General features: G+C 41.8%; 2 protein-coding genes across 14 annotated transcripts in view; one reads left to right on the top strand and one right to left on the bottom strand.

Moving 5' to 3' along the window:
• The window catches only part of LOC135498617 (uncharacterized), a 138,978-nt gene that overhangs the window by 14,540 nt on the left and 106,586 nt on the right, over positions 1-17,852 (bottom strand). For 8 of the 13 annotated variants that reach the window (XM_064788958.1, XM_064788956.1, XM_064788959.1 and 5 more), the window contains exons 2-7: positions 13,106-13,185; positions 2,240-2,420; positions 1,877-2,077; positions 1,069-1,570; positions 720-912; positions 97-341 (exon numbers count right to left, since the gene is read on the bottom strand). In XM_064788958.1, coding sequence (XP_064645028.1) covers positions 238-341; positions 720-912; positions 1,069-1,527 — 756 coding nt within the window. In that variant the 5' untranslated portion in view covers positions 1,528-1,570; positions 1,877-2,077; positions 2,240-2,420; positions 13,106-13,185 and the 3' untranslated portion in view covers positions 97-237. Of the gene's footprint in view, positions 1-96; positions 342-719; positions 913-1,068; positions 1,571-1,761; positions 2,078-2,239; positions 2,421-4,965; positions 5,151-13,105; positions 13,186-17,852 lie in introns of those variants that run through there. The other 5 variants (XM_064788967.1, XM_064788968.1, XM_064788965.1 and 2 more) reach the window with 3 other exon arrangements.
• LOC135499226 (uncharacterized) overlaps positions 15,214-17,852 on the top strand; it is a 64,303-nt gene continuing 61,664 nt past the window's right edge. Inside the window, exons 1-2 of the mRNA XM_064789887.1 lie at positions 15,214-15,276; positions 15,772-15,777. Coding sequence (XP_064645957.1) covers positions 15,214-15,276; positions 15,772-15,777 — 69 coding nt within the window. The remainder of the gene's footprint in view (positions 15,277-15,771; positions 15,778-17,852) is intronic.

Raw genomic sequence — 17,852 nt, 5'->3', positions numbered from 1 at the left:
CATACACAAATAAGTTTGGAAAAACAATTTCTAGCTTTATTCCATGAATACAGCAACCATTATTGGGGTAAAGGGTAAGGGCATGCACATACTCACCTTTCTTAAACCACTGCCTTGGAATACGACTGTGGATACACTTGGGGAACAGTTCGTTTTCTTCGTGCGTGTGGACGCCGGCTATATGGTTAACTATTGATCTCCATTTGGCCAAGATCAATGATTGGTCGTTATTGCTGGTCATGGCACACCAGTACAAGTGATTGATAATACTTTTTTCAGCCATTTGTTGACCAGCTGAAACCGCCTGTTCATGGTTATGGGCTTGAGTCTTTTCCTCAGTCCTGAAGTATAGTATTGTATAATATGAACTTTCCTAGATGACAGACAGGAGTGTCGCATGGTTTAACTAAATGAACTAGACACAATTTTGCGATAGAGATAACTTATACAGTGCGTCCGGAAAAAAAAACCCCAAATACTTTATCATTTTTCTGTGGGTAGTTTTTCTCCGGACGCACTGTATACTATAAAATTCATAAGTTAATCGAAGTTACCTAAAAGTAAAGATTGACGACTGGAATCTTGTTGATCTTTTCTCAATGCCACATCCAAAAGAGTTAACATGAGAACCGACGGAATAGGGAAATGAGAAACAAGATTATATTTGTTGAGACACTAAGTCAGTGTGTGCATATCACAGCACTGATAGTGGTACTCACCTTTAGCAACATGCCACACATCAAAATAATGCCTTATGGTGTCCGATTGTTCCTCTCTCAACCACTTCTCCACTGATTTGTGGCCATCAGTTGTTAATTCTATCTTAACATGTGGGACGTATGATTTCACTTCATCGACACATCGGGACAGGCCCTCCAGCTCCATGTGGTAGGAGTTCTTAACCTCAGTGGACTGCAAAATAATGAGGCACATGAAAAACTGAAGTGATATGAATGTTGTTGTAATACAAATATGACTTCAGGATACTGCCTCAGTGAATGATGGCAGAAACAGGCTTACTGGAAAGATATGCCATAATAGCAACGAGAGCCAAATTGTAGTTTTTACCTGAACAAGTTGTGTCATGACAATGGCGTTTCTCCCTGTGTCATGTAATTTGTAAGAGCCATACTTCGCACAATGGCCGGGCGAATCGCACCTTCCATCACCGGAGAGTTTGGCCACGTCCTCTACAGCTGCCAGTGCCTTGATGGTCTCCTCCTCCCAAACATTACGTACTGCCTGGTTCAGGTACTTTGACTGGTGTCGAAAATATGTTCCGGAGGAAATGCTTCGAATGCCCCAGAATTGCAGGACTCTTATCACTTTGCTTGGAATAGCACCCGCTGCAAGAATTGCCATCGATAGGCCGATGTTACCAGCATATACCGTTCCAATCATTTCCTGGCTCTGCCATTTCCAGATACCATCACATGACAAGCATGACTGTGTGATGGTCACCATTGAGCCGCAGTTGTAGCAGATGTGGAACAGCTCCAAAAGCTTGGACACTGAAACTGCACACATGCCCTCGGTCAGGGATGAGGATGCTCGCTTATTGTTGGCATCACTGAAATGGATTTAAGAAAAATAAGTATCTCTTTAGATACTAAAGATCTGTTGACATAATTTACATTTACTAGTATGAAAACTCAAACCCTTTCCAACAAGGTACTACATTCCTCTTGCTCTATGACAAAGGTTTAAATGCAACTTATTCAGGCCTACTGCAAACCTTGCACATCGTGCTATGAAACATACCTAGTAGATGCAAAACTTTCCAAAGACATATTTGGATTCAAAGAGGGGTCCTTGGTTTCATCATCCACAAATGACAAAGAATGCTTTGCCAAGGGCTCAGTCTCCTCATCGTTACCTGAATCAGAACGCTTCCTCTTGTATTTTGGCTGAGGGGTAGATGCAGCTTCAGGCGTACTTGGTACCTCCATGATCGACACTGAAGTGTGGGTGAGGTCAGGTTGAAAATTAGTGGTCTGCGTTTCCTTTGACCGATATGGCATCCGGACTTGATGTCCCCTCGAAACCATTTCTGCTGGAGGAATGCTGACAACATAAACTGCAAGAAGAGTGGGTCAATAGATAAATGGGTTCCAATGAATGTCAACATTTTTGTCACGTGGCATTGCACATCACAGCATCATAGGAAGTACTTGGGTACACCCAGTTTAGGATATTGAAGAAAAACTCAGTTTAGGATATTGAAGGAAAAAAAACTCACTTTCAGACCTAGTTAGTCGAATGCTTGTTAATTTGGGACTGGGCGCTACGGGGGCAGGCATGGCAGGCACCTCGAAATCAATCTGAGGGTCACTATCATAGCACTTGGAGTCATCATCACTCTTAGTCTTTGATTGTTCAGGTTGCAGTTGGTTTAAGTTGGCAATGGCTTCATTAACAGTCTGCATTGAAAAGAAAGGAAATGGTACTTATTAGTCAACAGCATAAATCCAATAATCCAGAAGTATTAAGGTAGCAGGAAGGGTTGGGCGTTTGTGGTTTCTGAGTCTGAGGGGGTTGGTGTCTGTTGACTGTGCTTTAAGAGAGACTAGGCATGGCGCCAGTCTCTCTTAAAGCACAGTCAACAGGCATTAATTTGGTCTCAGTATTTGGGTAAGTACAGAATCAAGGCAGCTCAAAAAGCAATGATTAAACGATGGTGTGGACAAGTCCAAGGATACTGCATCAGTCACGACCAACTTCTCATCAGAAAGCGTCACCACCAGCATATTCAATGATCAGTTCCAACCTGTACCAGTCCAATGCACGCCTGTCATGGTCAGCAGTGGTCAGCTTAGCGCGATATGGAACATTCTTCCGAAACTCAAGCGAGGGAAGTCTGCTCATTAGCATATCTCGCGCACTGCTCCTTCTTGTCAAACATCGTAGTGAAATCGTAATGGAAAACGTCTGGCTTTGCGCCAGACATTGAGACTAATAAGTGAAGAACTTTAGGTAAAGAACTTCTACTTGCGCGAGACTGCTGTGATAAAATTATCATTGCAGAGACTCCGGTGACGTACACATATATTTTTTAAAATCAAAAATGCCCTCCAAAGACGACATGGAATGATTATTTTATTGATATTCCTACTATATACCTTCCAATTATCACTTTATACAAATAGATCGGCGTTAGGTCGCATGCTTTTCTTTCCTGGTGACACTATAAAGCAAAATAGTTGCAACCCCGTAAATGCGCTATAAGTCCAATAATAAGTGACGGTGACCCGTTATAAATGTTTCGCCAGCTTCGCTTTTTTGCCGCTACGCGGCGCTTTGGGCCCTTGCGTCAAGTTGTGTTTTTATCTAACAGCGCTCACAGTTCGCGCCTAAATGGTCGCATATGCGACAAGAAATTTCATAATGCGACCAGAAATGTCCCCGTACTCGCACACCTGCGAATTGATTTTTTACAGTTTTTGCGAATTGTTTTGACAACATGCGACTGAACTCCCAAATCACCCATTTTACAAGTCTGCGAGTGATTCAAACAATAGCGATCGTATTCCGTAGATTGCGAACAAATTATTGAAAATGGTGTGGCGCGCGATCGTTTTTGATTTTGGATTGTAGACCCCACATAAATCGCTTCCCGCTCAATCCGATCATCGTCGATAACGCCCAAGACGGAGCACGCAGCACTACAGCGCCACGGCACGGAATTGAAAGGTAACATAACTCATTAACATAATTCATCCACTCCCTGAGGCTGTCAACACAATGGCCACTGGTGACGATCGCCAGCGCAAGCCCCAGCAGCGAAAGCTTTCGTTTTTGCCATGGTTAGTGTGCAACAGTAGTAGCATTTACCCTGAGTATTTCTTGATTAGTCATTCATTTATCTCTTGTATTGCATGCCCATCTGATATGTGACGTGAGCTGGACTACAACTGAGCAGAGTCGAGTTGCACTGAGATGACCCCGTCCCGTCATTGATTGACGTAATGTTTTTGAATTGTCGGCGCATCAATCTCAGCTTCTCCCGGGTCCCTTCCAAACATGTATTCCTTGAATTAGGCCAAGAACATATGATATTAACTATGCAGATAAAATTGGCCTAGTAGAGTTTGATTTGTCACATGGAAAGATGTCACCAGGGCGTGGTAGCATGTGGTCGTCAGGATTTCCCGCCGAAATGTTTTACACTAAACTTACCCGTAACGGGCCGGCGTTTGTTTCACTTACTCCTATTACTTCTCAACTGAGGTAAATAAAAATGATTAGTCTCGTTTGAAAAATAAGGCAGACTTTTAATAATTGCTGATGCTGTTAAAGGGAGACTCCACTCATTGAAAAAATTTGAATTTTTGTTCGCTGATGTAAAAAAAATCTGACGCCTAATATTGCAGATATCAATTAATTTGAATGTATTAAGGATATTTCTAAATTTCCAAATGAGTGAAGTGTCCCTTTAGGGCAGAGGCTACCTCGCTGTTTTAACCATGTCGGCTTGTCACTATTAAAGAGGGCGCCACTTGGTCCGACATCCTCAAAAAAAAATTTTTTAATTTAATTTTTTTTTTTAATTGTGGATAAGGACGTACGTTCTGAGTGACTGTTATGTCACCATCAGAATGCAAAATATGCCTGGGGCCCCAGAAGACAGAAAAAGGGGTCAGAATACCTTAATTTGAAGCAAAAAAAATCTTTTTTTAAAAAAAAATTTTGCCGCACGCGCACCCAAGCGAAAATCCGACATGGTTGTTCATTGAAATCCCAGGGAAGACCCTGTAGTACAGCTGCTGTAGTACAGTACAGTTGAACCTTCCTTGCATAGTGTAATCTATCGTTGTTATGTCCAGGGGATGTCTCAGCTGATTTTGATCCTGAGAAAAACACAATTTGTTTTAGTAGAATTCACTGGCTACCGGTGCGATAATGCTGTCTCTTTTGTTTTCTTATACAGTACTAGACCAGCAAGAGCTGTAGGTCAAGTAAGCCTACCTGATGGCATACCACACAAAGATTATCGTCATCGATTATCTGAAAATTCAGCTCCTAAATATTGCAACTCAGCTCCTAAAATTTGGAGGTAAGGAGCTGTGTGCTCCTAAGTAAAAAATTGAACTTTGAGCCCTGTCTAAGAGCTGTGTTCTTTCAGTTATTTTCATAAGGATTACAATACCACTAGCACATTGTACACAACTTTTTCCAAAGTCGTTTGATACGAGCTTGGAGGGAGGATGTCACGATAATCACAATTGTATACAGCCATTGACAGCATGTACACAACAATGGAGCTTTTGGTATGTCTGTCTTATTCCCTGTCACGAGATTAGCCAATCAGCGTCCGCGTTTCTAATATTACCCACAATGCAGTTTTCGCATAAATATTTTCGCAAAATATTGAATGAAAAAGTTTCCGCCAACATTGAATGAATAATTGCCAAATATTACATGATCATTTTATGAAATTTAGAAATCGTTATTGCATAAAAAAGTGAAACATTGAAACGAATACGAAACATTGAATGATTAATTATCAGGGCAACTATCGAATGAAAATTTGAGCATTATTGCATGAAAAAAGTGAATTATTGCATCAAATATGAAATATTGAATGAACAATTATCGAGTAAACATTGCAGAAAGAAATGTAACATTGCATCAAATATGAACACACATTGAATGGAAATTTTAACATTGCATAAAAAAGTGTAACATTGCATCAAAAATGAAACGATGAATGAACAAATATCAATATTGCATGAAAAATATTTTTATTGAATATTGCAACATATATCATGCCATAATATCCATGCGAGACCATTGAGCTTAGAAGCAAGGATAACATAATTTGATTTATGACCTCCATGAATAAAATGATCTGACTGAATGTGAGGGGAACTATCCTTCTTCCCCCTCTTACAAGCTTCCTGATACCCAGGCTCACATCCTCAACGCCAACCCAGTGGTTTTTATTACACCGACCCTCACAACACTTTAACAGGATGTTTTCACTCATTGACTCCTTTAAATTATTCATATCAACATTTTAATAAGGCACGGAATTATACACAATTTTGAATTTGTCAGCAAACACTTCATAAATATCCTCCTTACCCTCGATCCACTGAACTCAGCATTAATTACACCACCCCAATCTTTGATCTTTTTGACATGTTTCCAAAATTCTTTATTGTTTTTACCCCTTAGAGAATTAGCCAATTTTTCAGCAGCAACTCTATCTTGTTCCCTTTTGATCCGTCTCACGGCCAAGTGATACACAGCTCTGGAGTGCCGGTGAAATCTCAGTTCTAGTTAAACACACTTTCCGAAACATTTAAATGATCAGTTAGTGGTCTTTCACCCGTTATGTTACTCTCAAAAGTGTATTCAGCATTACAGGTATTGGGTACCTGTCCACTGACCAGGCTCTCCCTTTCAATGAAATCAAGTAAGGCCCGAGTATGAGCCGAGTCAGCTCTGCTAAAGTCAGTATTCCAGTCCCCTCCAATAATTATATCAGTAGCTTGATTACTTTCAAGAATGGCTGTGATTTCTTGCAACACCCCGTTAAAATCTCCAATATTCTGCTGACCACTGTTGTTCGGCTTATAAACATTTACCAAAAGAATTTCACTCTGATCAGGATGAAGACTCAAGTTTTTGACCTGAGCAGCACACACTCGTTTGGATTCCCACTGCACAGGTTTTACAACAGCGCCTAAACTCGCGTTCCAGGCGATTGCGACACCCCCATGTGGTCTGCCAACCAACAAAGATTCCTTATCCATACCAGAAACACCATGAATGTTCATGTTATGTCCTAAGTCAGCGCTCAGTTTATTGAGCTGCTCAACATATTGCCAGTGTTCTGGAAAAAGAATAAAGTCACTATATACGGTCATGTCCTCCTTTCTACAGGGCCCTAGTCTGTTACTATTGTATGTTGTGATATTCAACAGGCTCATGATTGACAACCAGGTGAAGAGCAGTTTAACGTTCACAAAAGTACCGTAACTAGCCATCACTGATTACTACTGTCGTTATCCTCCGAGCTGCGATCGCGGGGTATTGAATTTTCTAATGCGCACACCCTCTGGCCAAAGCTCTCATCAAACAGCCTGCCAAACTGTGACTTTGACACAGTTAATCGAAAGGATCTGAACTGGGCTTCCTCATGAGACACAATCGCAAGCTTGCGAATCTCAAAATTCTTATTTTTGAGATGACTCTCAAGGTCCTCAGTAAGAGTTGAATGATCGACTCAAAGAAGAACAAATCTCTGTCCGGCTCCGGGGCACCCTTGAAACCACAGCTACCAGATTTGCCGGTGATCACCTTTTGACTCGAGTTTTCACGTCTACGCAACCATTTCTGTTCATAACTGGGAACTTTAAAACCATCATCGGAGTCAGCATCCGAACCACTGCAATTGTCAAGGGAGTGATCCCTTAACCTCAAGACACTTGGAAGTGAGGGGTTGGTACGCCGACATCCACGCCGTCCTCTGCCACCTCTTCCCCTGCTATTGTATTCATGTCCCATATCGACTCACACTCTTGATGCCGCCTGGAGTTTTGGATCATCTAGCAGCAGCAGAAGATCTTTGTCTAAGATGTGACAAACTTGGCCAGCTCGAATCCACCTCTTTTGATTGTGAATAGGTCAAAAATTTCTGAGACAACTTGGACTGCCAGCCTTGGCTCTTAAGACTTCGAAACATCAACAACGTATGTGTTATGAAGTCCTGTATGGATTGTTCTGGGTGGAAATCGTCCTTGTTGTCCAAAAATGTCGCTTATACTGCATAACCTGCCATCGCAGGAGCATGTGTACCACCAAAATAATTGTTGAGGAGCTGGTACTCTTTAGGCACTGCATCCAATTCATCATCTTTGAACTACAGAAACCTCGTCATCAGATTCCGATGTTGCCTCCTGATGTAAATCTGATTATACATCGCATTGATGTCAACTTGGAAGCTACTTCTCCTCAAGTCCATGAACCTTATCAAGTCACCAAGCAGCGAATTCATGCTTTCTGCTCCTGCATAAACATGGTCATTAAAGCAGGTATATCCTCATGGCGTGTGGCAGCGTCCCACACGATCCTCATTTTTCCAGGTTTTGCTGGGTGATACACATGGTGAAAGGGCACGTATTGTACAGGCACATTGGTCGCTATCTCATCAGCATAGCCATTCTCTCTGTATTTTCTGAAGAGTTCACAATTGCCATCGTATTCTGTCAGTTTTTCTTTCACCAATCTTCTTTTCTTCAGCTTTGTCCTGATTCCCTCAAGTCTTTTTAGCGCCAGCTCTCTTTTGCTGGGGATGTCAGTTAGAATCTCATTCGCATCACATCTTTTGCTGAGGTTGGCTTGTCGAAATGATACTTGGTCCCAACTCGATCAAGTTCAGCTAATCTAGCTCATGAGCATCTCGCTGATCTCTTGTTCTTTTACAGAGACATGATTACATTCAGTGGGACTTCAAAGCAGTGTCCAGTCCCATGGGAAACTTACAGCGATGGGCTGGTCCGGTCACGGTCCTTCTCTCCATTCAAGTTGCTTGTAGGCAGATGGGATGTTGCCTTCAATCAACACCTTCAGCTTTCCAACTGGAGTGTCTGCGACCGATAGATATCTGAGATGCTCGTAATTTGACCATGTTTACTTGGTTGGCAAATGTTTGTTCCCAATGGGCAATTTCTCCCATGAGAAAAGTTCTGCAATCTCAAACCAGCTGTTGCCATCTAATCCTGAAATGCTGAGGCGGAACGTAATGATTTCGCCTGCACTCACTCCGTTCAATGTCTTCAACTCAACTCGCTTATTATCCTGTTTGACTGACAGTTCTTGCAAAACGTCTTCTTCGCAAAGACAGACGCTGGAGTAGGAGTCCATCCCTGTCAAGGTTTTCATCTCTTTTCCAGTGATTAGAGACCTGATAATGACTGGAAAGGCAAGGAAGTACACCCTGTTATCTGCTTCTCTCAGCAGAAATTGCTGTTGATTGTCATGGAGCTGGTCGGGCTGCCGCCCTTTTCTTAATCGTCATAATCAAAAATTAGAAGGGTATGGTGTTTCGATGTTGACCTGCATCCTGTCATCGTACATTCCCTCGGTGAAGGGCCTTTCTTGGCTGAGTTTTTGTGACTGATTTTTTCATCAGCATTTAGACAGTTGCAACACAGCCCTTTTCCTTTGACTTTTCCTGCCTCTGTTTCCATGGAAGTTTCCGGATGGTAGAACACTATCAAATACAGTGCTCCGGACCGTCACTGCATGCGCATTGAATGCACCTTAATTAGTCGCATCAGCAGTCTTTGTCTTCGATATGAAGTACGCCTTCAAAGCTGGTGGTTTGTCTCGCTCCATGCTTCACGCTGCAAATTTAGTATCATTCACTTCTCGCAAGAGTCTCTTGACAAAATCAAAGGCATCGGCGAAACTGACTTTCTTCGACTCTTCACGGATCGAAGCGGTCTCTCTCAGCCAAGCACGACGATCCTGCATCGGCAACTTGGCAACGGCGTCCAAAAAGGAGTCTGATGATCCAATCTCTTCTATTTGTTAATGCTACGGAGAGACAGACACGTGGTTTCCAACAACTCGGTGTACCTTCTCATTTCATGCCTGTCACCATAGTTAATGTCGTCCTGTGAATTCAGCTTTTTTTTAAATTCCATCGTCATCAGATGCGGTTGCCCGAAGTTTAACCAAATGTCGTGCTTAGCCTCTGGTCTGAAAAAAGCATGTCATATTTCGCAATGGCATTGCTGGCCCTTCCATGGCAATGTTTTCGTAGAAGCTGGAACAGTTCCCCTGGGTCACATGTTCTTGTCTCAACATTCTGCTAAAACGCCATCATAATCCTGGCATGATCAAGGGGTCTCCATCGAAACCCTTTATCTCTGACTTTGGCAGCTCAAGGCGCGCTGAAGAGCCTCCAGGTGGACAAGGAATGGCTAAAGATGGGATGACCATGACCAGGATTATGATGCCCCTCGCTTTAATACTGAGGAGTGACTGGAAGGCTCTGAACATGTGAATTGAACCGTCTCTCTCTCCCAAATGTCCTTGACCTAAATTCTGATGACCTTGGCTCGAGTGATGAATGACGGCTGGAGCACTCTGACATAATACATTTCTTGGTCTAGAATGAACATGACCCTGAATATCATGGCGATGGTGGTTAACTAGGTCTTGTGTATGGACACCACGGTTCACCCACTGTAGCTTGACATGCTTGAGCTTCCAATGTATGAAACTGTGACTGAAACTGGTTTTGCAACGTTATTCAGCGTGGATTTGATTGAAAAGCAACCCTTTCATCAGTGCCTTGCAGTAAGATGAAATCTCGCATCATCCCTTGGGTATGCATGGACCAGTCCCGTTGAACTTCACCAACAGACGTGGCAGCCCTTGTTTCACATCAATGTCAGCTGATTTGGTGGATCTCTGCACGACTTCTGGACTTTCTTTCGTAAGCTTACCGCTCATATCCTGAGTAAGTTCACCAGTGCAGGGATGCAACGGGTTTGGTTTCTCGCCCTTATCTGGTTGAACATATCTGTTTTCGGCGACAATTGGACCGAATTGAATATGATTTTACACCCCAAAATCTTCATCTGCCCATTCTCTCAAGGAAGTGACCATTGACAAGCCTGGCTTACCAAACACCGACTTTTTTACCCTGAATGGAGAGCCGAACTCATTAATATGTATTGTCGTTGAAGAGCTCATTACCATTCAATGGCAAAGCCGTCAACAACACTAATGGAGTTATAGCGAATGACCTTAGCAATGTACCCAATGCAATCATTACGCTTACTTTAAATAACACACACGGGTATATTCCTGTCCGTCGATTTTTGACAAGAACAACAGTTTAGTAAAAGAAATTGAATCGAGAGCGAGAAATCAGCCATTGTTAATTATGCGCATATTAATTCAAATATGACGTCACAGCTCTAATGTTGGCTAATGTGTTGTAAAGTCTCTGGCTCGCAAAACAAAGTAGAATATTTTACCTGTTTGGCAATTCAAGCCGGTGTAGAAGTTTAAAATGTCCTAGGATAAACTGTCCGGGAACAAAGGATTCTATTATGCGCTGAGCTATTGACGGTCATTGCCTCTATAGAACCATATGCCATAATCTGTCAGAATACAATAGGCCCGGACACTTTTTCTAGGGGGGACACTTTTTACTTTTACACCGGGCTAGGTAATTCAAGCCGGGCTTGCCAAATTGGGTTGATACAAGGCAATGATGCCTGTTCGGCGAGCGGCTTCTGTCAACTGTTCTTCTTCTGGATCGTCTTCAGAGTATCACTGCACAGCGCACATCTCTGCTCTCAAGTCTACCAATCGGCGCCGCATCTTCATGCTAATGTGGATCTCCTTTCAAGCTATTTCGGCTTGAATCCTAGCCTCCTGTATCTGTTGCTCAGCAATCTGTTTAGTTTTCACCATTTCAGCTTCTAAAACTTCCTCTGTCTGAACCTAGACGACTTGGTGGTGGATGATCGACAGCTGCTGCTTGTCACTCGGTAGCTTGGTTGACTGGCATTGTAGGAGAACAAGTGCTTCTGCTGCTTTATGGACCAACTAGGACAAAACATACCCAGTATCAAGACAGAAGCCATGAGTGCCCAAGATACTTCATCGGTGATCATGCGGTTCTGCGTCCGGAGAAGTAATCGACCAACTTCCGTCTAGTCAATTTTCAGGAAACGTTCTGTACTAATACTTTGGCAAAGGTTCTGATTTACTGAATACCTTGGAAGGTGTCCTGTTGCGATCACACGAAAAACCGATTGCGCTCATGGGTCATGTTTGAACGATGCATTATCAGGTGCCAGTCGATCCTGTCCGCAAATAAGCACAAACTCATAGATTCCTAACTTGTTAAAGTTGTCCTGCTGACTAGACATCTTTATAATGATGTTAAACATATTATATGCTCAATTGTAGGGACCTTTTCAACAGCTTTTGCCAGTACTCTTGGATCGGACCTCACTACAGAATGTCACGATGAAAGACAGTATTATCGGGCCGATGCTACAACCAAGCGTTGTTTTCACGTGGACGACATATGTGGTTCCCAAACACAATCAAAGCAGTCATAGTAATATAGGCGGGAGAGATGGATGACCCCCTCGACAGAAAATTTCAAAATTGAGAGACTGATGTACAACCAACCATTGAAAGATGAATCGGACAACGAGTGGAAGCCTGAGCCATAACCAGGGGGTAATGTGGGACCAGAAAAATTACGATAATTCATGCAGTGACCGTGACTCTCCCCCCCCCCCCCGGCCTGATGCGCATTCTGATCTTCTACTGAATATATTCATTACCCCCTGGCCAGTTCACGAATAAAAGCGAGGCATTCTCTGCAGACACCGTGTGAGGGCGACCAGAGATCAGTACAGAGAAGATTCGGACGACAAAGTTGCAGCACGATTCGACCACTGGGCTCCGCACTGTACTGGAATGGCTTTCATTTAAAGCATTGTAATGCAAAGATAAATTGTTCGAACTGTTTGTATCTTTGAAAATAATTAACGCCAACATATCACATTCATTTCTTCGGTTTATCATTAGGATAAGACACATCCTCGGCGAAAGCTATCGTCTCGCAAGGAGTGATTGGACAATCTTACACTATAGATAACCGTGTGGCATGCAAATAGTTTCCTTATTCACCCGAGATCTCCTCAAATATAAAAAAAATACCAAAAACCTTTCAAAACGCGGAGAAAAGAAGCGCATAGATTTAAGATCTTGGTGCGAAAACTTCCCTTTTTTCCTTTTTTTCTTCAAAATGAGAACTGAGACAGTCGGGAGAACCATATAAGAAAATGAATTATTGTAATCGACACCATACGATTACGTGGGCTGAGGACTGAGTTTCTTGTCTTTCAAACGTTGCTCATACCGAAGCAGATAGGAAGGCGACATACACAATGGGGGCTCAAGAGTTAATTCGGTAGCAAGTAGTAATGTAGTACCGTGGTAATGCCGTTCACAAAATATACCGGTATGGCAGGGAAAGACAGAAAACTCAGCCTCGGAACCCACGTGAAGACAAAGCTTCACTAAGGCAGGTGCCCCGGAAAAGAAGCTGCGCTACCGTAAATTGTTTTGGGCTGCAATTTAGTATCCACCGCATCTTTATTCCTTATTCTGGCCCAGGCGAAAAATCGTCTTTGTCTGAAAAGAGAAAGTGAGGCAATAAATCATACCGCGAGACCTATTAGTCAAATATCTATTTAATAATTGGATAAGCCGCAAATGTCAGGTCCAACTTTAGCCTGATTAAGATTATGCAATGAACTTTTGGCCATTTATTGACTTCATGTGGTAAACGACAAACTGAGGTATCACTTCCAATACAATGGCATCGTTTCGCTCCCAAACGCCACCGAAACGATTTCTATAAGCAAATGAGAGCGTAATAATACACTGGTTCGATTTACTTGCACGATACATTCCCCGGAGAGGAAACACACACACAACCACATACAAAAATTAACAGCGCAGGGCTTACATAGAGTTCGCCAAGAAATTGTCGGAAACGCGATCGGGGAAACCAGCTCGTACAAACATTTATTAAGAACGAAAAATAATCGAGCTTGACTGGAGCCGTCACATTTATACCCCAGCATGCTCGCAAGGTAACCGCCAGCAAAGCTCGCAACGGATTTTTCCATATGTATACCCCAGCATGCTACTATTGCTGGTAACAAATGCTCACAAGCAGGGTTTACGCCAGGATTATTTCCGGGGGGAGGGGGGAGGCAGGTTGTCAAAAAATCCCGCTCTCGAACTTCGACTTCGACGTTCCTTGCGAGACACGGAGGGAGCGACGATATTTTCAATAATATTTAGTGAAAAACACGCGATTTACCGGCATTTCAGAGTTGAAAATGGAGCGCTGAGACAAGGTTGGAGGATCCAGACCTATCAGTTAGGCGCGAGTGTGTTTTTATCTGTCAAGTGCATATTAGGAGAGGTATTGAAAATATATTCGGTGTGGCAAGTCTAAAAGACCCACTTGGAACAATCATGAGGAGCTTTTAGGGCAGAAGGCCGTCATTCTTTTCCGGAGTTAATATGCTGGTTAACATAAACATGAAGTTACCGTAAGTTAGATTTATTTTTGGCGTGCGTTTCGTTTCATCTTTATAAAAAAAACAAAAGTATTCTTGTAACCAATCGTCACATATTGCTTACTTTTGTAATGTTCCATTATTGGTATGTCAACATTTGGTGCCAAATGTATCCGTTTTCGGCTTCAGGTCTAAGATGAAATCACCAAATCAAAACCTCCGACATGTCAGAGCTTTCATTGACCAATGTGTTAGTGTGTATTTGCATTTGAATTTTTGGTTTATCGAACAAACAGTCTTAATGCAAGATGAATGGAATTTTAAGCAAAAACTCACCACATCGATATTGCATATTTTGTGTGTTAAATCATTTCTATATGGTAAATTTATTAAGTATTGCGTTTTGACTCTTAAATTACCAATGGCATTGTTAGGGTAATTTTACCAATTTTTTTACTTCGAGTCACCTTTAATTATTACAGTTTCTAGTAGTTTCCACCACCCAACTGCATATAAAATTCATGATTTAAAAACTGACTGAAACGCTATTCCAATGTTTTAACTGGACGCGAGTTACCCAGAGCCCGGAGATCCTCCACATATGGAGAAATGCATGAATATATGCACTGCCTGGAGCCATGCATCAACACAGAAATTGTTTTCCTTGTTGCTATAGAGTCTATACTAGGAATATAGCCCAAATCAACCACGATGGTGGACGACTTTAATAATACAAAGGGTACATTCAACGTCTTTTCTTAACATCGCTTCGAAAAATTAAAACATCGGGAGAGAAAATGCGTCATTTGTAAGGCTTCGGACTCCCATTTCTCGGCAAAACAACACTGCATTTCGGAGAGCGGGAAAGCAAATTCCCGCGCGAGGAATTCATTGACCCTTTGAGGGCAGAGATTAACAAAAATCATGTCTTTCTTACTTCTGATACTAAAAACCTATTTTTAAAAAGACAAAAATGTTTCAAAAGTATGGTTTGCTAATAATGAAACAAGGGAAGTACAAACATATGAGGTAAAAAGCCGCTCACTCTATTTAAGTTTTAACTTTAATAGAGTGCCTAATCACTAGTCGGGAGGCCATGACAATGTCATTAAAATGACATGACATTGTCATGGCCTTCCGATATGAGGAGTTTACGTCACAACTTCTGTATTCTCTCTTTCAGAGATATAAGGTAAGCAGATCAGAGGCGCAAATGATATCATTAACTCTCTTCAGTTTGTCATCATTGTAATCATTGAAGGCACAGATGACATTATAAGAGTGATGGGGAAATATCAATCATAAGAAATATATAAGTATTACAGTTTTGTACAGAAAAAGTGAACGGCCGTTTTACGATAACATCTGTTCAAGGTGATAAGAACAACTGAGTGAATGAAGGTGTTATACACTTAAAATATCGTTGAAAGTAACTATAGGATTTATCATTGGTAAACATAATATAGCCCAGTGCATCTACTGAATGTCGGAAACAAGAATATTTTGGGACCCAATAAGAAGAATGTAGCATTACATAATAATTATGGATTAGGCATTCCGACCAAACACATCAATATTGTTGAAACGGAGATTTCGTTATACATTAACTAGTCTCGTATTTGTGGCCAAAAAGCTAACGTTACAAAAAAATTTACACATTATACAACATCTGTATTCTTTCTTTCAGCTCGATGTAAGTAAAGGCGTCATCAAAACTATCAGCCAGTCGATTGTCTTTGTCATGTTCGAAGGCAGGTGGCGGAGCACTATGTATGAGAGTGATGGACAGTGCCTGCTCAAATAATACTAACCAAGTATTGCAGATCCCAAGTGCTGGCTGTTGTCAACGATATATTCTCATAGGAACAATTATCTGATATGAAGCTGATAGCACTGACTTGGTGATGGTAGCTTGACATCATTGTAGAATTGTTTGCCACTTGACTGAGCCATATATGACGTGTTCACGCTGCAATCTCAAACCGGTTTAAAGTGCCATTGTACACCAATTTAAGACATCAAAACGGTCTGACGTGCTCCCACTGTAAAATTTTCGAACCAATTTCCAACTAGTCTACGCAAACCGCTTCGTAACGTGTTTCTCGTGAACCGCTTTGACTCAAACCGTTCTGAGATTGCAATGTGAACTTCACTTGAAATCTCTTTTAACGAAACCGACGTCAGTTCACGAGTGTGCAGGTGAGTTTTAATGACGTGGTTCCGCTTATTGGGGCCTAAGTTTTTCAATATTCGATTTGGTCGATAGTCGTGTTAGTGAACGGCGATCTCAGCTGACTGAAAGCAATTGTTACTCGTCCGCAGGTGTCAAATTGCCAAACTGGGCAGGGTTTTTTTTCATGAAGCTATGCGGTGAACTTGGCCGTGACGTCGGCCGCTATTTCTGATGTGAAGGTGATTTTCCAATTTGAGAATGAACGAATAAAGGTCAGTGCATCCGACGGAGGTCTATGAAAAAATAAACACTGATATTACCTAGCATGTACAGCGGATAAACTACCAATACAAGCGATATTTTAAAAGCGCACGCAAGTGGCATAACCCAGCCAATTAACATACTAAATATATGAATAAAGCGGCCCAATTTTGACCAGTTGGGGAATAGATTTCCGAAAATATCGGTGTAACTACGGCCGCCGCAATATGGCATGAATGATTTGTCAAGTGTGATAAGAAACAATTAGCCAAGTTATATTGTAAAGCGCAACTTAAGAAGTCATCCTGGGCTGCATCCATTTATTAGATGTAACCATATTTACAAGCTTGGTGTCTGGACGATATTCAGTAATAGTATATTATAAATATTTTTGTCGATGCAGTTTTTGAGTGTTCGTGTCCAAGAAAAACATGCCGTACATGAAAACCAATGAGAGCGGAAGTGTCCGATTCACTGGACTGCCCGATCTTCCGAAGAATAAAATAGTGAGAATGAAAACTTTAGAAACTTTAGCATCCACAGAGGATGTTATTTCTAAAATTCTACGTAAACTTCAGAGCTTAATTCACTGCATGGCTTCTTTTTTCTCCTATGATCCGGTGGTGTCGAGGAACTTTATTGTTTCAATTCCACTGTGTTACGTTTAATTTTACCAATCATCGAGATCTCGAGTCAGGTATCAAATAAATGAAGAGACAACCTTGACCTTGAGGCACAACACTTGGTGTTATATCTGCACGATTTTGTTAATCCATCCACTTGATCTCGTAGGCAAGATCCAATTGTTCATCGTCATCTATCGAGTGATGTAGGGAGATAAGTGACATCCCTTTTATGATAGATGCGACGGCGTCAGATTGTGGTTGTGTCTCTTAATCCATAAATGCGTAGATAAAAAGGCGTTCGTCGACTATCGTCTCTTCTTCCGTAGGAATATTTTGCAGCCCATATGACGTATATACACGTCGTATAACCATTTGCAGGGCCATGCGATGTTTTGTGAGATATGAATAATGTCCTCAGACTCACACAGTTTCTGCAGTTAGACCGCTTCGGCTAGATATGTCGATGCATTGCCTGAAATTATGCGTTCCGACAAGGAGCGCCTGTCGGCAAACTTGCCAAATGCTTATAAAATGTTTTTTTACAAGTTATAAGTGCGGCGCGTGTCACCGCAGAGGTTAAGAGACATACATGTGTAAGCTTTATTTTCGGCGTCCGAATTTTCCTTCAGATCATACACGGCTCCGGTAAAATCCACTCCGGTGGTTATGAATGGAAGCGCGTTTAGTAACTTGTTGGCTTGAAGTGGC

Source organism: Lineus longissimus, chromosome 14 (assembly GCF_910592395.1).
Source record: "Lineus longissimus chromosome 14, tnLinLong1.2, whole genome shotgun sequence".
In the NCBI taxonomy this organism is placed as follows: Eukaryota; Metazoa; Nemertea; class Pilidiophora; order Heteronemertea; family Lineidae; genus Lineus; species Lineus longissimus.
This window is presented reverse-complemented; position numbering and strand designations above follow the sequence as displayed.